Genomic DNA, 22,438 nt, shown 5'->3' with positions numbered 1-22,438 from the left:
ATCCCAAGGAGAAACACTGGAATTCACTGCAAGTTTGATGGGCATCTACATTATGTGCACAGAATCCGTTTGGAGATCGGAAGCCTTGTTTGTCTCCTTCCAACCAGCATCAATGGGTCGTAAGGCATCTCCTTCCACTGTAGGCAGGTGGATTCGATCTATCATAGCCAAGGCCTATGAGTTGCAAACTAGAAGGACACCTTCCATTATTTCTGCCCTTCGACCAGGAGCACAGCCACAACGGCATCATGGGCTACCCAAACATCTCTGGGGGAGGTTTTCCAGGTGGCGACCTGGGCTTCACCATCTTCTTTTATTAGGCATTATAAAATTGGCTCTTATGCCTCAGTGGAAGCATCCTTCAGCCAGAGGGTTTTGTAGCAGGTCGTCAGACCTTGCCAACTGTTCTGTCCCGTCTGCTAGTTTTCTGATTTGAGCACATCCCATACACGAGGGAGAAGGGGCATTGGTCCTACCTGATATGCCTCTTTTATGATGGTGGATATAGTAGCCAGACCCTCCCAGTTTGATATTTTTTCACTTTGCTTCATTTGTTTCTTTGGTTGATAGTTTTAGTTTGGCTATAGCACCGCAGAGTCAATCACTATTCTTCTTCATCTGAAACTGGGGAAGGAGAGACAACAATGACCTCATAAGAAGCTTTGGCAGGCTCAGTCCAATCACTGAGCAGACAGGATTAACCCATACATGGCTGCTATATCCACCATTGTAGAAGAGGCGTATCAGGTAGGACCAATGCCCCTTCTCCAGATTAGGTGTTTTTTAACCTGTTTTACACTGGTGATCCATTGAAAATCATATTCATTACCTGAGCAAATTAGATCATTCCCAAGTCTAAAGGGCATTTCAATCAGTAATTTTGTTTTTTTTCACATTTTGAAGGGAACCAACTTTATCTGTTCTTTCTGGTTTTAATTTGCTGATTAGAAAGCAGTTCTGTTGAGAATTTTGTGCTTCTGCCAAAATTGCAAAACTGTCCTGGATAGGAAAAAGTATGAGCATGGATATAAGAACAATTTGTTTAAGAGCATGTATGTTGCAGATTTTAAGAATTCTACTTAAATACTAGTTCTAGAATCATTTGCTAAAATTGTAGGTCAATGTGAAAATAGTAGAATAGTCAGGCTAAAGTTAATGGATGCAACAAGAAGGTGGTCCTAGAAGTACATGCATAGTATTATACAGTGTGAATATTTATTAAATTTATATGCCACCCATTTCACAGAATAATAGTAATTAAACAAAATGCCATAGAACATTTTGAAATGGCATATTTTTATACAAGCCAGATAAGCATATAAGTGAAGATGAAAATCAATTTTTGATTGGTGTTACTCCTTGAATTTGTGTAGAATGTGAGTTTCCATCTGTTGCCTCAGCTTCTGTCCACCTAGCAGTTTAAAAGCATGTTGTATGTGAATAGATAAATAGGTACCACTTCATGGTGCTTCATGCAGATGATCGGAATCCTACCAGTACCTGACCTTCCTGATTGTGATGCTCATTTGCAAGGCAGCTTTGGTGGAGGGAGAAGGTCCTGGAAAATACAGTACTGAGGTTGCTGTTAGCCTTTCCTTATGGTGCGGAGCTAGCTCACCCCCTATGGTGTGCACTGGAAACCAAACTGGGTTAGTAGTCTTAGGCAGCCAACCTAGTCTCCTGGCTAATGTAATATTGCCATATGGTAAATAAATAAAAACTACATAGAAACAATTTCAGGAGACTTTTCAGGCGCTGTAAACATGAGAAATACGTCCTGATTTTCTTTGCTTTTGTTAAAGTTACTCATTTACCTAGATCAGTGGTTCCCGATCTTTTTTGCCCATGACCCACCTAAGCATCTCTAAAATCCTCAAACCCCCCCCCCCATGACATATAAATATTTCTATACAAAAAGTGAACTGCTACTCATGCAGAGGAAGCCTAAAAAGGCCATTGACTTGGTTTAAACAAGGTTCCAATTGCCCATATTAAAAATCAAATTGCCCTCTGTGGGGCGTGGCCCCCACGTTGGGAACCAGGGGCCTAGATATTTTAACAATATTAAAATCTAGTTATAAATCTAGTCATAAAAGTATTCCATGATAAGCTTTGATTATATCCCCCCCCCCAATCCCAGTTCCATTCTTGCTATATTGCATATGCACATTACTCTGCAGAGATTTAAACTAATACTACATTAGGAGTTTTATGACAGGAAGTCAATAATGGAAAACAGTTGTTCAAAAATCATTTTAGTCAAGACTAATGTCTTAATTTGTCTCTTTGTGGTCAGTAGCTAATTCCACAAGGTAAACTGTAGCTAGGTATTTAATCAAGTTGGCTGGTGGAATCAACAGTCATAATCATTACAGTTAAAACTATCAAGGGGATACATATAGACCCTCTGCTTGGGGCCACAAACAGTGTGTCTCTTGATGTTAGATTTCAACAGAATGGGGTTTATTTTAAAATTTTATTTTATCTTTGTTTGGTGTGTGTGATTTAGACAAAATTTAAACAATAAATAAATGCTTTATGTATTTGGTTACAGCCTACTCAGAAAGTGTTCATTTTGCCCCAAAGCATCTCCCATGAGAAAAATCTAGTTATTACAGATAACCGTGTGTATGTTCTTATCTATTGTATAGCTCTTACCATTTAATTAATTGAATAAATAATCCTGTATTATATTATGAATTACTGATAAACCTCCATAGTCCACTTCCATTATAGAAGGGTAATTTATATAAACATAAAAAGTAACGTATGTGGTGAATTAACCTATTATAGATTTTTATGTATCTATTCTTACTGTCATCACAATGTAAGCAGTGCAAACACTTTATAGTTTTGCAAACATTTAATGTGAGTACTGTTACAAAAATGAAAAGAAGCTACCATAGTTATTATTTCTATTTTTTTCAATTTGTTTTTTGAAATAAGGCAGTCAAAATTAAAGGTACCAGTATTATTGGTAAATGCCTTTCATTTCAGCTAAGCACAAAAATCAAGACATGTTTTAAATCAGCACAATCAGAATCTGTGTAAAATAAGATTTTTTTTCTGTTCAAAGTAAATATATATATATTTCTGTTTTTTCCCCCTGAGGTGATGGCAATGTTGATAGATTGAGGAAATGATTAAACTTTTAAAGACACCACTTTTAAAGTTGCCACATTGGCTTTGGAAGTTTGTTTTGGTTGCTGAAACTGTTACCATCTAAGTCCACATGTTAAATACTTGACTCAAGATTTGTAACTAGGAAATTGTTTTATTTGAAGAGCCAAAAAAACCACCAACCCTTACATCACTGAAGTGTATTTATATGTTGTTATTATGTAATTTGTCTTTTACTATAGTTACCAGTTATTCTCTCTCTCTTTTCACAGACTTGGATTATCACTTGCTTTTATCTTCAATTGCTCCTACTTTATCCTCTTATTAAAGCCCAAAGTACCTGTGGGAATCCAGTGACAGATGATGTAAATGAAATTGCAGTACTGGTAAGTGGTTTCTTTCCAAATTTCTCATTAAACACTCCTTCTGCACAAGATGAAAGGAGATATGCTTGGCAGAAACATGGAAGCTCTTTTTGGCTTGTCTTAATTATTAGCTTCAGTTCATTTTTATCATGTATTTAAAAATTTAATAAAGTTATCTTATTTTTTTTTAAAAAAATGAGACAAGACCCTGCAAACCTTTACAAAATGTATGAATCTGTTTCAAGCCATAAAATAACTATGGTGTTCTCCTGTGTGCTGCTTGGAGAGTCCAAGCATGGGTTATCTTCTCATCTGATTGGCCAGGGACTGAATTGCAAATTCTTGGCCATGCCTCTTCCTCCAGCCGAGCTCCAGTTTTTTTCAAATCAGTCAGCATGAAGGGATGCACATTGAGTTGCTCCTTATTAATTTAGTGATTTGTTGCAATTCATTGGATTTAGTTTGGCTTTAATTGGAAATTTTAAAAATATAATCAAGTGAGGGAAATTTGAAAATTGGCTGGGAAGTACCTGCGGCATTTGTGGGAGGCTTGCAGATTCCACACCCAGCGTGATGTTCAGATAATCACCTAGCTGCCATTGCCATGTGTCTTGCCTTCAACACTGGCTTGCAAGGAGACTGCTGAGCTGCAATTGGCTTCAAAGCTTCTGGATCGGCTGCCTCATCAAATCTTCCTGCAAGAGAAAGCTTCCTCGACTCGGATCTCTGAGTGGCCATTTTGTGAGCGCTTTTATTCTGGCTGTAGCTCCCATCGGCTTGGAGCCTGGGAGGGGTTTGGTGAGCATTTTAAAGGAGCCTGGAGCAGGTAGCCTTGTCAGAGAGAGGCTTCTTGCAGATCCCAGCCAATTCCATGCAAGCGGACGTATTTGGCTGGCAGTCATGAGGCACACAGATTTTTTTGAATGTAGTTACCTTATTTACTTACTTACTTACTTACTTACTTACTTACTTACTTACTTACTTACTTACTTACTTACTTACTTACTTACTTATATTATTTCTAAGCTGTCCTTCTCCACAGACTCAGAACGGCTCACAACAAAATAGGTACAAAAATACAATGTATAAGCAATCTAAATGTAAACATTGGATCTAAACCCCCAATATACTAAAACAATCATCCTCACTCATTCCATGTACATTCCAATTGTTGGGCGGAGCTAGGCATAACACTTAACAGCCCCAAGTCTGCCAGCAAAGGTGAGGTTTTAAAGCCTTGGGGAATACCAGGAGGGTGAGGTCTATACGAATCCCTGGAGGGAGTTGATTCAAGAGAGCCAGGGCTGCCACAGAGAAGGCTGTTCCCCTAGGCCCCACTGGGCAGCATTGCCTAGCTGACAGGATCTGGACAAGGTCAACTGTGTGAGATCTAACCAGCCACTGGGATACATGAGGCACAAGGCGGTTCAATAAGTAATCTGGTAATATTGGCAGCCTCGCAACAAAACGGCTGTTATTACTTTCAGTTTTGCCATTCTTGCTGTTGCTGCTCTTCCTGTTTGCTATTCCCCAGTCTTGTGAGGTGCAGGGAGTACTACGTTTCCCCTCTTGGGATAGAATTCCCTATTGTGATTAGAATTGGAGGAGTGATCCATAGAATATATTGCTGCTATTGCCGTTATGGCTGAATAAAGAGCCTCTATTAGCAGCAGCTCTTCTGATTCTTCCACCTCTCACAGGATGGAGGAATGTTCCTAGCTCAAAAGAGTTAGAAAGGAGGCAGAATGACCTTCTACCAGGTCCAAGTCCTCTCGTTCCAAATTTTTATTTATTTTTATTTATTTATTTATTTATTTTGTCCAATAACAATGAGGGTTTTAGTGGGAATATATATATACACACATAGTAAAATACACGATGAAGGTTATAGAGGAGATACTCATAGTAAAATATATCTAAGAAAGAATAGAAAAGAAGATATAGTAATAGAACATATCAATGAAAGAATAGAAGAAGAGATATAGGAATAGAAGAAAGGAATAGGAGATATAGGAGAGCAATAGGACAGGGGACGGAAGGCACTCTAGTGCACTTGTACTCGCCCCTTACTGACCTCTTAGGAATCTGGATAGGTCAACCGTAGATAATCTAAGGGTAAAGTGTTGGGGGTTTGGGGATGACACTATGGAGTCCGGTAATGAGTTCCACGCTTCGATATGATCTTGTGGGCAATACTTAGATCTTGTTTAAGGCATCTTAGTTCTAAGCTTTCTAGGCCCAGGATTGAAAGTTTAGCCTCGTAGTGGAGGAGTGAAGGGCTCTTCTGGTGAAGTATCTTTGGACATTTTCAAGGGTATTAATTTCTGAGATGTGATATGGGTTCCAAACAGACGAGCTGTATTCGAGGATGGGTCTGGCAAAAGTTTTGTAAGCTCTGGTAAGTAGTGTGAGATTGCCAGAGCAGAAGCTACATAGGATTATGTTTACAACTCTTGAAGCCTTCTTGGCTATGTTGTTGCAGTGGGCTTTGGCACTTAAATCTTTTGTTACTAGTATACCAAGGTCTTTAACCAAGTGGGGATTATCTGTGATAATTTGATTATTCAGTTCGTATTTGGAGTTCAGATTCTTCTTCCCAATGTGTAGGACAGAGCATTTGCTAGTTGAGATTTGTAGTTGCCATGTGTTAGACCACTCAGAAAGAGAGTTCAGGTCTTTTTGGAGAGTAGTTGTGTTATTGGTGGTGTTGAAGAGTTTTACATCGTCGGTGAAGAGGACACAGTTGCTTGTGATGTAATCGCAAAGATAATTGATTTAGAGAATGAAGAGTGTTGGTCCCAGTACACTATCATGGGGAACACCGCTTTTAACTGGGATGGGGGTGGATATGGTGCTTCCTATTTTGACCACTTGTTGTCTGTTTGACAGGAATGCTGTAACCCAGCTATGGAGGGATCCTGAGATGCCATAGGATTTGAGTTTTAGGAGTACTTTGTCGTAGACCACTGAATCAAAGGCTTTGCAGAAGTCGATATAAAATGCATCTATAGATTTCCCTTGATCTAGATGAGTTGTCCATATATTTTTGCAGTGGAGGAGCTGCAGGTTGCAAGATAGTTTTTTTCTGAAACCAAATTGTTTGTTAGAGAGCAAATTATTAGTTTCTAGATGAAGAGTAATTGATTTGTTTATAATTGATTCCATGACTTTGCATGGGAAGCAGCATAGTGAAATTGGTCTGTAGTTATCGACAAGAGAGGGCTCTCCTTTTTTGAAGATGGGGATGACCATTGCTTTCGACCATAGCTTAGGAAGTGTGCCGGTTCTGAAGGATTTTTCAAAAATTATGCTTAGTGGTTCAGCTATGGCAGAAAAGAGCTTTTTTAAGAAGTAAGCACATAGACCATCTTGTCCAACTGAGGTCACGTAATGCTTTTTAAGGTTACGTAATACTTTTTCAACTCGGTCTTCAGTGAAGTCTACTTGGGTTAGGTCGTTGAGGGAGTTTGAGGTGTGATTGATGAAATTGGGGGATGAGCCATTGTTGTTAACAAAGACAGAGCCAAAGAAAGAGTTGAGGAGGTTGGCTTTGCATGAATCATCATGGTATTCTTTGTTGTTGGGTCCTTTGAGCAAAAAACATTGACCTCATGTGGAAGCCGGCCTGGAAGATTGTAAATGATTATTTACATGATTGTGGTGCACTTCAGGGGTGGGCAGCAGGCAGGACGGGATGGAACACAGTTCCACCAGTGGAAATGAAGCTGTGTGCCCAGTTCCAGCTGTCTATCCCCCCCCCCCCCATCCTTCTCCTCCTCCTTGGAAAGCGGCAGGGAGACTAGCACCAGCAGACGTTGCAGGGGGGCCATTTCCTCCCTGCTCTTTTCTCACATTTTCACCCAGCCTAAGTCAGGGGGTGACCCAGGAAAGAGAGTGCAGGAAACATGAAGCAAATTGTCACCCCAGAGAGCGACACTGGTGAGGTTATAAGTCGAGGAGTTAACAGTTCAGTTGAATGATGATGATCATTCAAGCCACTCCCATCTGGTCACATGGCCTGCAAGCCACTCCTACCCAATCACATGACCATTAAAGCTGCATTCCACAAAATAAGCCACATCCACAGTGTGGCAGTAAAATTTTTGGCTGTCCATTACTGCTGCACTTGTGAACCTGTCATAAGTGTGAATGGATTGTCAAGAACCAACATGATGGAGGAGTAGTGGGGCAATGTTTTTCAATGGTTAAAAATGCTTTCAGACATTTTCCAAAGCTATCATAGTTTTAAACTGGTAAGTGACCAGTCGTAAGCCGAGGACTATATCTTGCCACAGGGAACTGGTCTTCTGTAGTTCAATTTCCCTCTCTTGCTGGGCCATCCTCATAGCCAATGCCAACATTTCTTTGCTTCAGAGAAGATTATCCACTTTCATCCAAGTATCATAAGTGGGTGGGATGAGATGGGGCTGGAGAATATACAGTATTGCAATCATTACAGTTTTCTACTAAACGCTAGCTTGGAAGTTCCTGCTCTTAGAAAAGGCAGAGAAAAGAACAATGTTACAGAACACTGCTTTCAACATGCATTGTGAATGGTATACATATGCAAACAGCATATGGAGGAAAGTCAACATCATTCAACAGAAGCAGTATAGACTGAGTGAAATATCGATGCAACTTTCTTTGTTTTCACAACTCTACTTAACTCAGGTCATGCATTATGTAAGCACAACCAATTACTTTTCTTAGCATGGTGATGGTTTCTTTCATGTTAAAAAAATGTCCAAGGATGTGATACATTTTTACAGAAGTTGTTTCATGCCTGAAGCAGTCAAGACTCTGCAAGCCAAAGTAGATCAACTAATCTTAGGCTGTGACCTGTTAGAGATTTGATCCTTCCTTTTATTACATGTTTCCCTTCAATTTTGGGTTTTGTGGCATGTAAAACAATGCTAGTTTAGCTGTCAACTGCTTCTTATTACAAGGAATGTTATAAGGCTCTTCTAGAGCCTTGTTATCATCTAAGCTAAAAGTGGGCAGGAATCTTATGGCATTAGAGGACACAATGAAGCATAAATATATTTTGTCATTATTAGCGAAAGAATCAGTTCATTTTGAGTTCAAAGCAGAGCATGCAGCAAAAGTAGGGCAGAAAGATTTGTTAAAAACCTAGTAAAAATTGTAGTGGTGAAAAGATAGGATTAGAAAGAGAGTGTTGGACTAGGAAATTGAAACATGGTATTTCTATAATTTGTCATTAAATCCCAGCATGGAGACTCTGAAATTGCAAACGTAATAGAAATTGGTATCTTACCAGCTATAGTTCAGTCAGTATTTAAATACATAAGTGATTGTAAATTCATGATTTTTTTTCTTTGAATAATACAGCATGACTTTTCTAAATTTGTTGCAAGGCTCCAGTTATGTCATATTAGTTTCCCCCTCCTCTATAATAGTTATTAAAATGTTCATACTCCTTCACTTTGTAATCTTAGCTACTTACGTTTTTTAAGCTGTGCATGAAAAGAACCTGACAGGCTTTGATGCCAGTAAAGTAGGTTGTATACATAATGCATGTCAATTCTTGTTGTGCTTCTCGATCTGGAACAGATTTGATCTTGCACTGACCTTCCTTAAAGAAATATATGATTGCTGACATTGTAAAGCCTCTAATCTCTCTGAGGATACTGAATAAAGAAAACATGAAGTTCTCATTTGCTTAAAGTGTAGCTGATATTAGACCTGGCAAGAGATTCCAAATTGTTCCTGTGTTCAGATGTATCGGAATGATTCTTTTGGCCATGCACCCATCTCCCTTTTGCCTTCCCTCATCAAATGTACATGAGGAGATGGGTATCTTCCAAATCCATAAGATGGTTTTGCAGTTGCCTCAAAATTCTGGCTTCTTCCAGAGCTGTGAACTATTGTTGTCTTATTTAGGAAAAAAAGAAATTAAATTTAGTGTAAGATTTCTCAAATGATTGTATGATATCATTGAGGCTGTAGATAGGACCCAGAACTAATCTAGGGAGTGAGTTTCAGAAAATAAAGCAGTGAAATTTGGATCGTCATCATATGTGTAAAAAAGAAGGAAAAGGGAAAACATCTGTAATACAATCACTATGTTATACATATTATACAGTTTGTTCTTGAGTCAAAAAAGTATAGTACAGAATTATGTAGGAATTAAAAATTAATGTAAGATCTAAAAGCCAACATTGTACAGAGTAGACCTAGTTTGTAACTTAAATTGGTAACTTGCATAATCATTGATTTATCTGAATTTTCTTTAGTTCGACTAAGTCTGAATATAACCTAATGTTTGATTTTGCCTTGAAGTTAGATGAAGAGTCTGTGTATATCCATTTCTAAAATTAATTAAAATGGAACATGAAATCCCCACTTTAAAATGGTTAAAAATATTGGTCCTTTAGATATCAATTGACAAATTTTGTAAAAAGTTCATAGTTCTAGGAAATATGTATTTCAAAGTAAATTTACTGTGTTTTCTTTTGGTTTGAATATCACTTGTCTGACAGGATTGTGAGATGTAAATGGCATTATCTTGCCAAATACTAGCTCTTCCCTTAATTGAGTAGCCTCTTTTATTAATTAGACAAAGAAGTCTAGTACAACAAATTTAAATGAGAAGATACATTACTTTGATTTAGTACTAGGTGAACTCTAGCTACTTACCTATTAACAGGGCTATTATTAGCACTGATTGATCCTTAATTGCATTTTAAATTGGTTCATTCTTTCTGAAAACTGTTGGACAGTACCCAAGAAGCCAAACTCTTCTCTAGAATCTATTCTGGGGGGGGGGGGGGGGGGGGATCATGCCTGAAAAAATGGCAGATGCCATTCATTTTAGAAAGTAGATGAACAGCCCGGAGTTTACATGCCACATGTAGCCCCAGAACCCTATAGACTTATAAAGCCATACCAGGATAAACATCCCCATAATTTTCAGGCTCATTTTTTTACTTTACAGAATTTTGGTGGATTGTTTAAAAGTTATAATTGTATCACTTAAAAAAGAAAAAGAATAGATTCATTATTTATATTTTACAGAGTTTTAATGGTTGTTTAAAAGTTAGAATTGTATCACTTTTTTTAAAAAAAACATTTTTGAAAGATCCAATATAAATTTATTTATTTATTTGTTTGTTTGTGTTCTATGCCGCCCAATCCCGAAGGAGTCATGGCAGCTTACAATAATAATACAAATAGAATGTACAATTTGATACAAAGCAATAAAAAGAAGTCAAGTCTAAACTAAGTAAAACCCCATATTCAAAAGAAACCTCATTAATATAAAGCAATCATATCCCATACATATATACCATTCATACAGTGTGGCCCTGTCAGTTGTTAATTCATGGCCCCCCAGGCCTGCCAGCAGAGCCAGATTTTTGTGGCCTTAAGGAATGCCAGTAGGGTGAGAGCAGTATGGACATCGTGTGTGTGTGTGTAGTTGGTTCCATAGAGCTGGGGTGGCCACAGAGAAGGCCCTCCCTGTGGTCCCGCCGGTCTGCATTGCTTTGTCGATGGGACCTGAAGGAGGCCAATTCTGTGTGTTTTTATTGGTCTCTGGGAGACCAGGAGGCAGTCTTTTAAATATTCTGATGCTGAGCCATGTAGGACTTTATAGGTAATAACCAATACCTTGAATTGTGCCTGGAGACTAATAGGAAGCCAGTGCAGCTCGCGGAGCAAAGGTGTTATATGGGCATATCAAGGTAAATTAAATAAATTTCAAGTCAAAACCCCTATTGAATCTTTCTTCTAGCTCAACATTAAAGTAAAAAAAAAAAAACCTGGAATGTTTGATCTTATCAACTCTGATGATGCCATGACATTACTGGGTAATCATCCCCTATATCCCCTAAGTAGGATATAAAAAGAAAAGAAAAGAAAATGTTACACATTTTTCTTCTAGGGAAATTCATTAGTAGATTAAGATTTATTAGATTTGTATGCCGCCCCTCTCCAAAGACTCGGGGCGGTTCACAAAAACAACAATACAATACATAGAATACAAATCCCATAAAGTTAAAAACAAGATTTAAAACCCATAGATATTAAAAGCAATCATACTGCACAATCACACCATTCTCATATATTACAGTCAGGAACAAAGGTTGTGGTGGGGGAAAAGATAGTTATTCCCCACATGCCTGGTGACATAGATAGGTCTTCAACATCTTGCGGAAGGCGGGAAGGGTAGGGGCAATTCGAATCTCCGGGGGGAGTTGATTCCAGAGGGACGGGGCCACCACAGAGAAGGCTGTTCCCCTGGGCCCCGCCAAATGGCATTGTTTAGTCGACAGGACCTGGAGAAGGCCAACTCTGTGGGACCTGATTGGCCGCTGGGATTTGTGCAGCAGAAGGCGGTCCCAGAGGTATTCTGGTCCGATGCCATGTAGGGCTTTATAGGTCATTACCAACACTTTGAATTGTGATCAGAAATTGATCGGCAAGCAGTGCAGACTGTGGAGTGTTGGCGAAATGTGGGCAGATCTTGGAAGCCCCATGATAGCTCTGTACAATCTGGAGTTTCAGAACACTTTTCAAAGGAATCCCCATGTAGAGAGCATTGCAGTAGTCGAACCTTGAGGTGATGAGGGCGTGAGTGACTGTGAGCAGTGACTCCCGGTCCAAATAGGGCCGCAACTGGTGCACCAGGCAGACCTGGGCAAATGCCCTCCTCACCACAGCTGAAAGATGGTGCTCTAATGTTAGCTGTGGATTGAGGAGGACGCCCAAGTTGCGGACCCTCTCCGAGGGAGTCAATAATTCCCCCCCCCGGGTAATGGATGGACAGATGGAATTATCCTTGGGAGGCAAAACCCACAGCCACTCCAGCTTGTCAGGGTTGCGTTTGAGCCTGTTGACACCCATCCAGACCCCAAGAGCCTCCAGGAACTGGCACATCACTTCCACTGCTTCACTGACTGGACATGGGGTGGAGATGTACAACTGGGTATCATCAGCGGACTGATGATACCTCACCCCACGCCCTTGGATGATCTCACCCAGCGGTTTCATGTAGATATTAAATAGCAGGGGGGAGAGGACCAACTCCTGAGGCACCCCACAAGGGAGAGACCTAGAGGTCGACCTCTAACCCCCCACTAACACTGACTGCAACTGACCAGAGAGGTAGGAGAAGAACCACTGAAGGACAGTGCCTCCCACTCCCAACCCCTCCAACTGGTGCAGAAGGATACCATGGTCGATGGTATCAAAAGCCGCTGAGAGGTCAAGAAGCATCAGGACAGAGGACAAGCCCCTGTCCCGGGCCCGCCAGAGATCACCCATCAGCGCGACCAAAGCAGTTTCCTTACTATCTCTTTCCATTTATTACTGTCACCATGTTGCCTGTATCTTTCAATTTATATTGTTTCTTTTTCCTAGTATGATGTGATAGTTTATTAATAACCTTAACTATCACTAAGTGTTGTAACTTTTTATTCCTGTTGAATGTATTATATTCTCCTTATGTACACTGAGAGCATATACATCAAAGACAAATTCCTTCTGTGTCTAATCACACATGGCCAATTCTATTCTACAAGTGATACCCTGACAAACAATAAACAGGAGTCAATGTAACGCTATTCATCATTCACAGTAGCAAAGGATTGTAACAGATATAGTCAAAAATATCTGAAAGGCAGAGTTGAGTTCTTCCCCTATATAGAACTGGTAGCAAACTGCTGGCGACATCATGGTGACATCACAGAACTGGTTCTTTCAGTGGCAGTCCATGGAGGCTGCCATCTTTTAAAATTATTATTATTTTTCTTCTGCGCATGTGTAAAAGCCGAGTTTCCATCAATGGGCTTGAGCCATCATCTTATTTTCAGCCTTTTTAAAAAAAAAAAAATTGACAATTTTCAGCACAGCGCACTCATGCCCATGAGGCATAGCCATGCGGTGTGGGTGGAAGCAAATCAGCAGCGAAACATAATTCTTCAACAACAGAAAAAAAATGTTTGAAAATAAATCTGAATCAATTGGGTGGCACATAATTCATTTAAAAGATGTCAACATTAAAAAATGCTCATTGCACTGTCATGAAAGTGGAATGTCAGGTAAACATGTTAAGTTGCCATAGGCATGATTAGATTTTATATGTTTAGCAAAAAAATATTTCTATTTTTTCCCTTAAATAGCTAATTTTTTTCATGTTCTTTGTTGTCTGTAGATTGGAAATCTTCCACATGATTATTTGATAGCTCTTAGATATGTCCAGAAGACGGATTCACTGGTATGTAAAGCTATTTGAATTATTTCAAAACATAAACATATGCAGCATCAATTATTCTTGGTTTTCATTTTTTGGAAATACAAACAGATTGTGAACTTTTTAATTTAATGATTTTTCAAAAGGTTTTTCTTTAAAATTATATTCTGGCCAGGGACCATTACATTCCTGTTCGTAAATTAAACTTTTCCATTGAAATCCTATTAAAATTTAACATGCTGCATTTTAACTGTTTTATTTAATAACAACTTGAAATAAATATGTACAAAGGAGCAATATAATTTTAATTATTTGTATACATGTAGTAATCAGATGAGTGAAGCAGCCTATGACTCAACCTATCTAAATCTTCAGTTATATAAAATGAATAATTTTCCCATGGTAGATGGGAACAAGAAATCTTTGATTTTATGCAGCAGGAATATTGTAAGATTTTTATGCCTGCATTTCTTCTGTCTTCTCTAAATTGTAAACATGGAGGTGCGTGGTTACTGACATACTCACAGTATTAATAAGGAATTCAATTTTGTTCATCTAATTAAATTGTAAAGAACATAATATTACAAATGGTTTCCTGCCAAGCCTCTAATTTTTCCTGGCCAAAAAACAGACATATAACTGCAATGTTTTAAGGTTGTTTCTTTGCTGCTGATTAAAAGCCTAATTAAATCTGTTTGCTGGCAGAGAGAATAATAACTTTGTGCGTGTGAGAGGGAAAGATAATCATCTTTTTTTAGGGAGTACTCAAAAATATCTTGTGAATACATTTGATTTTATTTGCCATGGTGGCAGTATTCTATGGGCTTAGAAGCACTACCAGTTCCAACTTTGGAAGAATCGTTAGAAGAAAAAAAAAAAAAAAGGAGGGATACACCAGATAGAGCCATAGTGGTTAGAATGCAAAATTGCAGGCTAATTCTGCTAACTGCCAGCAATTTGATTCTGACCAGCTCAAGGTTGACTCAGCCTTCCATCATTCTGAAGTACAATGAGAACACAGACTAGGGGGTTGATTCTGTAAATCGCTGGCAGAGGGGTATAAAGCACTGTGAAGTATGATATAAGTCTAATTACTATTGCTACAACATTTCATATAACAATTAGGCAGGAAAGCCTTATAGGTTAGAGCAGCGTTTCCCAACCGGTGTGCCGCAGCACACTAGTGTGCCGCGAGACACAGCCAGGTGTGCCGCGGAGCTCCTAGGGAAGCTCCAGCTGGGCGGGGCGCTGCAGGTGCCGGGGCGGGCTTTCCCGAAACGGACGGAGAATGCCCTCTCTCACAGCCCCCTGGCTGGGAGCGCTGTCGCTGTGAGAGAGGGCTTTCTCCGTCCGTTTCGGGAATGCCCGCCCTGCCCCTCTCTCGTGCACGCCACTCCCCTTTTCTCTCAGCCCTTCCTGGCTTCGCTTCTCAATCCCTCCCTCCTTCCGTCTTTCCTTCCCCTCAGCTGTTCTGTCTGGGGGTCTCCCGCTCTTCCCTTCCCCGCCTCCCAGGCTTTGCCTTCACCACCCCCACCCCCTTTTTGGTTGGCAAGGAGTCCTTTGCCGCATCCTGCAGTTCGCACTCGGCTCGAGGCCGCTTTCCCTGGCTGCGCTCTTTCTTTCTCTCTCTCTCTCTCCCGTGAGGTGGGGGAAGGGGAAAAAACAAACAAAAACTTCTTGCAGCGGGCCCGCGCGCGCGCTCGTGCCCACGCTCGTTTCTTCAGCAGCGAGGGAGGGAAGTCAGAGGGCGAGGGAGCGAGCGAGCGCTCTTGTCCTCGGTGCCCTCTGCAGCCTGCCTTCCTTCTTCTTTGCCGCCGCTGAGGGACGGAGAGAAGGATAGAAAGGAAAGAGGGAGGGGGAGATAGAAAGGAAAGAGGGAGGGAGGAAAGAGGGAGGGAGAGATACAATGGAAAGAGGGAGGGAGAGATAGAAAGAAAATAGATAGAAAGGAAAGAGGGAGGGAGAGATACAATGGAAAGAGGGAGGGGGAGATAGAAAGAAAATAGATAGAAAGGAAAGAGCGAGGGAGGAAAGATGGAGGGAGAGATAGAAAGGAAAGAGGGAGGGAGGAAAGAGGGAGGGAGAGATACAATGGAAAGAGGGAGGGAGAGATAGATAGAAAGGAAAGAGGGAGGGAGAGATAGAAAGAAAAGAGATAGAAAGGAAAGAGGGAGGGAGGAAAGAGGGAGGGAGAGATAGAAAGGAAAGAGGGAGGGAGAGATACAATGGAAAGAGGGAGGGAGGAAAGAGGGAGGGAGAAATAGAGTGAAATGGAGGAAGAGATATTTTTTTGTCCAAACTTTTCTTTAGCCCCCCGCGCCCCCCCCCCCGCCCGAGAGAGAGAGAAAGAGAGACATAGCAAGAGAGAGAGAGAAAAAGAAAGAGATAGCAAGAGAGACAGAGAGAGAGACAGAGAAAGAGAGAAAGAGAGAGAGCGAGAAAGAGAGATAGCAAGAGACACAGAAAGAGAGAGAAAGAGAGATAGCAAGAGAGAGAAAGAGACACAGAAAGAGAGAGAAAGAGAGACAGAGAGAGAGAGAAAGAAAGATAGCAAGAGAGACAGAGAAAGAGAGAGAGAGAAAGAGATAGCAAGAGAGACAGAGAGAGAGACAGAGAAAGAGAGAGAGAGAAAGAGATAGAGAGAGAAAGAGAAAGAAAGAGACATAGCAAGAGAGACAGAGAAAGAGAGAGAAAGAGAGAATGAAAGAGAGATAGCAAGAGAGGCAGAGAGAGAGCAAGGGAGAGAGAAAGACATAGAGGGAGGGAAGGAGGGAGAGAGAAAGAGAGCAAAAAAGAGAGGAAGAAAGAAAGAGGGATGGAGAGAGAGAAAGAAGGGAAGGAAGGAAGAGAGAGAAAGAGGGAGGGAGAAATAGAGTGAAATGGAGGAAGAGATATTTTTTTGGTCCAAACTTTTCTTTAGCCCCCCCCGCCCCCTGTCCCCGTCCCCCCGTTCAGTGTTCCCCAGGATTTTGAAAATATGAATAATGTGCCGCGGCTCAAAAAAGATTGGGAAACACTGGGTTAGAGATCCCAATAGAGGCTCAATAATATCTTTTAACACTAATAATACTAATTACTTTTAAATCTAATAGTATTTTCAAACTGAGTTTGATGTTCATAATTGAAAATCATTGTTTGTCTTGCAATATTAATGGGCCTTGGTACTATTAGGATTCACACAGTAGTAATGTAAGTCAAAATCAGATAAGCCTATTATAACTTATTGTGATGTATGAACACACTTTGTGTTAGTAAAATATGTTCACTGTCAAAGTGAATCCAGTCTATATATAAATGAAGCAACATTGTTAATCCATTGTGATTTTGACATATAATTTGTATTCCTGACAGGCAACATGAAATGCATCTCATTTTAAAATATAGGACAAATTCAGTGCAGCATAAATATGGGATCCTGTACTCTAAAAATGTTGCTAAGAAAACTGTGTACAGCTTTCCATGTCATCCCCAGGAGTCAAGATTCATAAACATATTGAGTTGGAATGAACAAGATAAAATAGATATTAATTATGTTCCTTATAAGGAAAGATTAAAGAGGGGAAATTAGTAGACATGAGAAACAGGTCAAATTAGCAGAAATCTGATGACAATCACAGATGCTTACATTAATGGCAGTTGAATATTAGTTTAACAAAGTGCAAAATAATACTTCCAAGGCAGATTGAGTTGAAATAGTTTATAAATATCGATAGATGGGTAGATAATGAATGAATGAATGAATGAATGAATGAATGAATGAATGAATGAATGAATGAATGAATGAATGAATGAAGGTAACAATGTATTGAACTACTTTTTTTACAATTGTATATTATTAAGGCATGCACAGAATATAATTTCATTTTCCCTTTGTTATCATCTTTGACAGCCTTACCACTGTTGGTTGCATTTGATGGTCCCTGAATTGTTAAACAGTCTAAATAATCTTCTCAATAAATTTAAAGACTTTCCAGATATGTCAAATGTCTTGAGCAATTATTCAATTATCAATAAACTAAGGAGGATTTTCAGGGATGTGATGGCATGCTTACATTCTACCACATATAATAAGGTAATAATCAAAATCTGAACTCTCCTCTATATTGCTAAATAATTAATGTATGAAGAATGGGTGACTGTAACATAATGTTTTTGCAGAGGTTACTATAGTAAATCAAACATGCATTCCTTCAGTTATTTATATATTTAATTATATATAATTTATGTGTGTGTGTGTGTGTGTATCATATTTATACCCTACTTTGTGTAGTGGAACATAAAGAAAATATATACATGCATGCAAATCAATTTTTTCTATTCATGTATTTAACACATACACAATATTTTGTACATACATTTGATGTATTAATGCTGTGTCAATAGGACCTATTTCAAATGTAATCTCTGAGTAAAAGTATAGTTTGCTTGCACTGCAAATAAATCTGTGGCAACAATATTTTGCTTTTCATAGTAATAGGCATAACAGAAATTTGGGAATAAGAGTTCTCCAAGATACATTCCATCCGCCTTCATTATACACCTCTGATTTAAAACATAAAAGATGACATTGTAATATAAAGAAACTATAGTGTCTAAAGCCAGCTTTAAACTCAGGGGCTTCAATTTGCAAAGTAAACAAAACCAATTCCTGCTTTAGTATTTAAATTGTGAATTTATTATTTATATAAAAAAGCTTTTCAGTTGAATATTAATTTGTACAGTTTTCACCTCTGTGGTTTTTTCCACTTGTAAATAATGTACTCACCTAGGAAGGAAATCCTGCTTTATAACCTTCCTTGCATTAGTGATAGACTAGATGGCCTTATTTTCTTTAAAATGGAATTCTGTTCTGTTTTTTAGAATTATAGCCAACATGACTATCTATATGAAGAAGATAAATTTATACCAGAAGACTTCTTCAAGCACATTTACAGCACTATTGAGGCCTACAAAATATTTTCAAAAAGACCAGAACAAAGTGACTGCATTCTTCCCTCAACAACAGAAACCTCTCCAAATGGTAAATGCTCTTTTATATATAGAAGTATCCACAAATGTTCATGAATCACCTTTAATGGATTGGTGCCAATTCAATATGAGCTTGTATTATACAGGGTAAATGTCGCTATATATTGTTATATGCTGCTTGGAATAGGGCCATCTAGAAATATCAGTAATAAACAGTGCTTTGTTTTTATAGACCTGTACCCTGCCTTATCAGGGTCCTAAAGACACAGAGCATGTCAGCTGGAAAGCTGACAGCCTGGGTTTGAGACCAGAGTGCTGCACGACAGGGTGAGCTCCCAGCTTATTTTCCCTAGCTCCTGCCACCTAGCAGTTTGAAAGCATGTGAATGCAAGTAGATAAATAGACATCACTTTGGTGGGAAGGTAGCAGTGTTCTGTATGTCTCAGCACATAGGTTTGCTAGACACATGATCATTGAAATGTCAAGGGACAATGATGACTCCCTTGGCTAAAGAAATGGAGAAGGGATCAAAATCTTTCTACAATGTTTAGCCTATCATTCTCTAGAACAATCCATATTCAAAATTCATAACTACTATATAATTTTTAAAACAAAATAAACAGTGGAATATATTTATTTACCTCTTTATGTCACTTTCATCCCAATCTTCAATTGAGAAGGTTCCTGAAGGATTTGCATGAAAATTTTGAAACAGCAGCCTTTCCCATAGGCTTTTTTAAAATCAAAAGTACATGTGGCTAGATAAAAATTGATGGTGACACAATGTTAGCTTTTTCAAGCTGACTCTTTGATACTTAAAATATTCCTCAATAACAACATGCATAACAACATGTCCTAGGAATGTAAAGCAAGCCTTCAGGATTTTGTAAAATGATAATTTTTTTGAACATAGAATATCAATAGCACTTAAACTTATATACTGCTTCACAGTATCTCTAAATGGATTACAAAGTCAGCATATTGCCCCCAACAATCTGTGTCCTCATTTTACCCACTTTGGAAGGATTGAAGCCTGAATCAACCTTGAGCCTGGTGAAATTTGAGCTTCCAAATTGCAGTTAGCCAGCAGGCAGCAGCAGTAGCTTGCAGTACCGCATTCTAACCACTGCGCCACCGTGGCTCTGAATATAGAAAGTTTAGCTGCTCTGTTTCCATTATAGCCATTTACTTCTGATCACATAAATCTTTTGTTCCTGAATTGTCTAAATGTTATAAAGCAGTAAAAAAAAAGTATGGGTTCCCTCCCCCTCACCCCAAAAAATGGGTCCAGCTTTATTGTAGTGGGAAACTCCCACATATGGTTCTCAGCATATCCAGATCAGGCTGGGAAAGAATCCTGCAGGAATCCTGAAGTAGATGACCCTAGGGTTTCATTCTGTATTATGCAACTTCCTATGTGCTTAAAATATATAAATATATATATAAACACTGACATGTTATTTCTGTCTCAGATTCAAGCACCAGTGTCACAGAGCCATTTTTATTACATCCTGTTGCAGCCAGTTCCCTTAGGAATGAAAGCAGTAACAATAACAGCAACAGTAAGTATAAACAATTGCTTTCAGTATTGTCATATTATTTGGGGTGGTGGGGAAGAAAAGCAGCCATATTGTGCAAATCAGTTCGGTATCCTCAAGATCCACTGGTTAAATAAGCTTTGCCAGCAGCAAATGACAAAAATATCTAAGAGCACTCAACATTAATATGGCTTCTCAGCATGAAATGTAAAGCTTGGAGAAAAAGCACGTGGTTTTGCTTTGGTTGGTGTTAAATTTTGGTAATTAGAAGTGTAGGGCTTTTCTAGAAAATGTAAAATTGAAACAATATATATAAATCTCTTTTAATTATTTCATAACATACCCCTGAATGTCGTTTAATGGCACCAGGATGAGGTTACTTTTCCCCACCCACCACTTCCCCCTCTTTCTGCTTCAGCCTGGGAAACATTAAATTATTAAAACCTGATGAAGTTGAGATAAAAATTAAAAAAACATGGGTTTTTTCCCCAGGAGTCTAAGAACAAATGTTGTGCTCAATCCCATTTTTTATAATTGAAGAAGCTTACTAGTTGAGAAGGTAAAGAAGCTTCTTTATGATTTTAACATTTACTGGACTATATAAATCATATGATGAAATGGACAAGGAATCCATTCCTTGCATTGCCATACTGTAAGACCCAAAATCTACCACTTTAGTTTACAGTCTCGGGACTGTATTTTGTAAAGCTAAGGTCAGGTATTCAAGTGATTTTATCTAAACTCTTCAGAATTAAGAAATCAGACAGGAATATCACTAGATTCAAAGAAAATAATAAAGTGAAAGGACGACAGAGCAAATATATTTGTGTGTGTGTGTGTGTGTGTGTGTGTGTGCATGTATTCACAAAGATTGAATTTTGACAAACACTTTCTTAGCAAGCTACAAAATTAAACTTTAATTGTAACAGACAACAATGAGAAAGTTAGTAGATCCAGATACCATGTTTCAATGAGATTTTTAAAAATGTGTACTAACTGCTAAAATCACCTTTAAGGAAAGAAATTAGAGGATTAACAAGAAATTGGGATAGCCAAAGAAATGACATGCCTATATTTCTGATCACTATGGGGAAGCACTGTAAAATGAACAAACTAGATTTTTTAAATATGTAAAACAGCTTTTCAGTTCTTTCAGAGTATCTGGTCTTCTGATAGAAGAGGTTTGATGGGGAATAACAAATATTACAGAGAAAATAGAATTCTGCAAGGAAAGTATTTTGCGAATTTTTATAATTTTATGACTGTTAATAAGAATGTAGTTGGAATAAACAAGTAAAATTTTAATACTTAAGACTTTTGCAAATCCTCTAAATTTCTGATTGGCAAAAAGCAATAATAAAAATAAATGATAAGTCATCTTATGGATTTATACCTACTAAAGCAGGAAAAGAATATATAGTTATATATATATATAACTATATGTAACTATATATATAACTATATAACTATATAACTATATAACTATATATACATATATACATATATACATATATATATATATATATATATATATATATATATATATATATAACTATATATACATATATATATATATATATATAACTATATATACATATATATATATATATATATATATATAAACCTACAACCCGATGACCTACTTGTAAATTTCGATGTCGTGTCCCTGTTCACACAAATACCTATTAAAGAAGCCTTGACAGCTATCCAGGACAAACACAAACCCCCCAAATATATCCTCGACCTTACCAACCACTGCCTGACCAATACATACTTCATCTATAATGAACAAAGATATAAACAGATAGAGGGAGCCCCCATGGGATCACCTCTATCACCTGTCATAGCCAACCTCTATATGGAATATTTCGAAAATAATGCTTTAGAGCAAGCCAAATACAAACCCAAACTTTGGCTGAGATATGTTGATGATACCTTTGTAATTTGGCCACATGGTAAAGAAAAACTAGACAATTTCATCACACATCTCAACAGCCTACACCCCAAAATACAGTTTACTATGGAAACAGAAATCAATGATCAACTTCCCTTTCTAGATGTACTGGTCTATAAAAAACCCAATGGCAGCCTAGGACATACTATCTACCAAAAGAAAACCCATACCAACCGTTATCTAAATGCACACTCACACCACCACCCCGCACAAATCACCTCAGTGGCCAAAACTCTCATCACCAGAACCAAACGCTTAGCTGACCATGAGCACTTAAAAA

The 22,438-nt window shown here is 38.5% G+C and overlaps 1 protein-coding gene across 1 annotated transcript in view; it reads left to right on the top strand.

Moving 5' to 3' along the window:
* The window catches only part of KITLG (KIT ligand), an 80,758-nt gene that overhangs the window by 37,383 nt on the left and 20,937 nt on the right, over positions 1-22,438 (top strand). The window contains exons 2-6 of the mRNA XM_070754776.1: positions 3,393-3,506; positions 13,660-13,722; positions 17,588-17,770; positions 18,559-18,718; positions 20,139-20,228. Of these exons, the coding sequence (XP_070610877.1) occupies positions 3,393-3,506; positions 13,660-13,722; positions 17,588-17,770; positions 18,559-18,718; positions 20,139-20,228 (610 nt within the window). The remainder of the gene's footprint in view (positions 1-3,392; positions 3,507-13,659; positions 13,723-17,587; positions 17,771-18,558; positions 18,719-20,138; positions 20,229-22,438) is intronic.

The sequence above is a fragment of the Erythrolamprus reginae genome, chromosome 6 (genome assembly GCF_031021105.1).
Source record: "Erythrolamprus reginae isolate rEryReg1 chromosome 6, rEryReg1.hap1, whole genome shotgun sequence".
Classification (NCBI taxonomy): Eukaryota; Metazoa; Chordata; class Lepidosauria; order Squamata; family Dipsadidae; genus Erythrolamprus; species Erythrolamprus reginae.
Note: the sequence above shows the minus strand (reverse complement) of the source record. Positions and strands in the feature narration are given on the sequence as shown.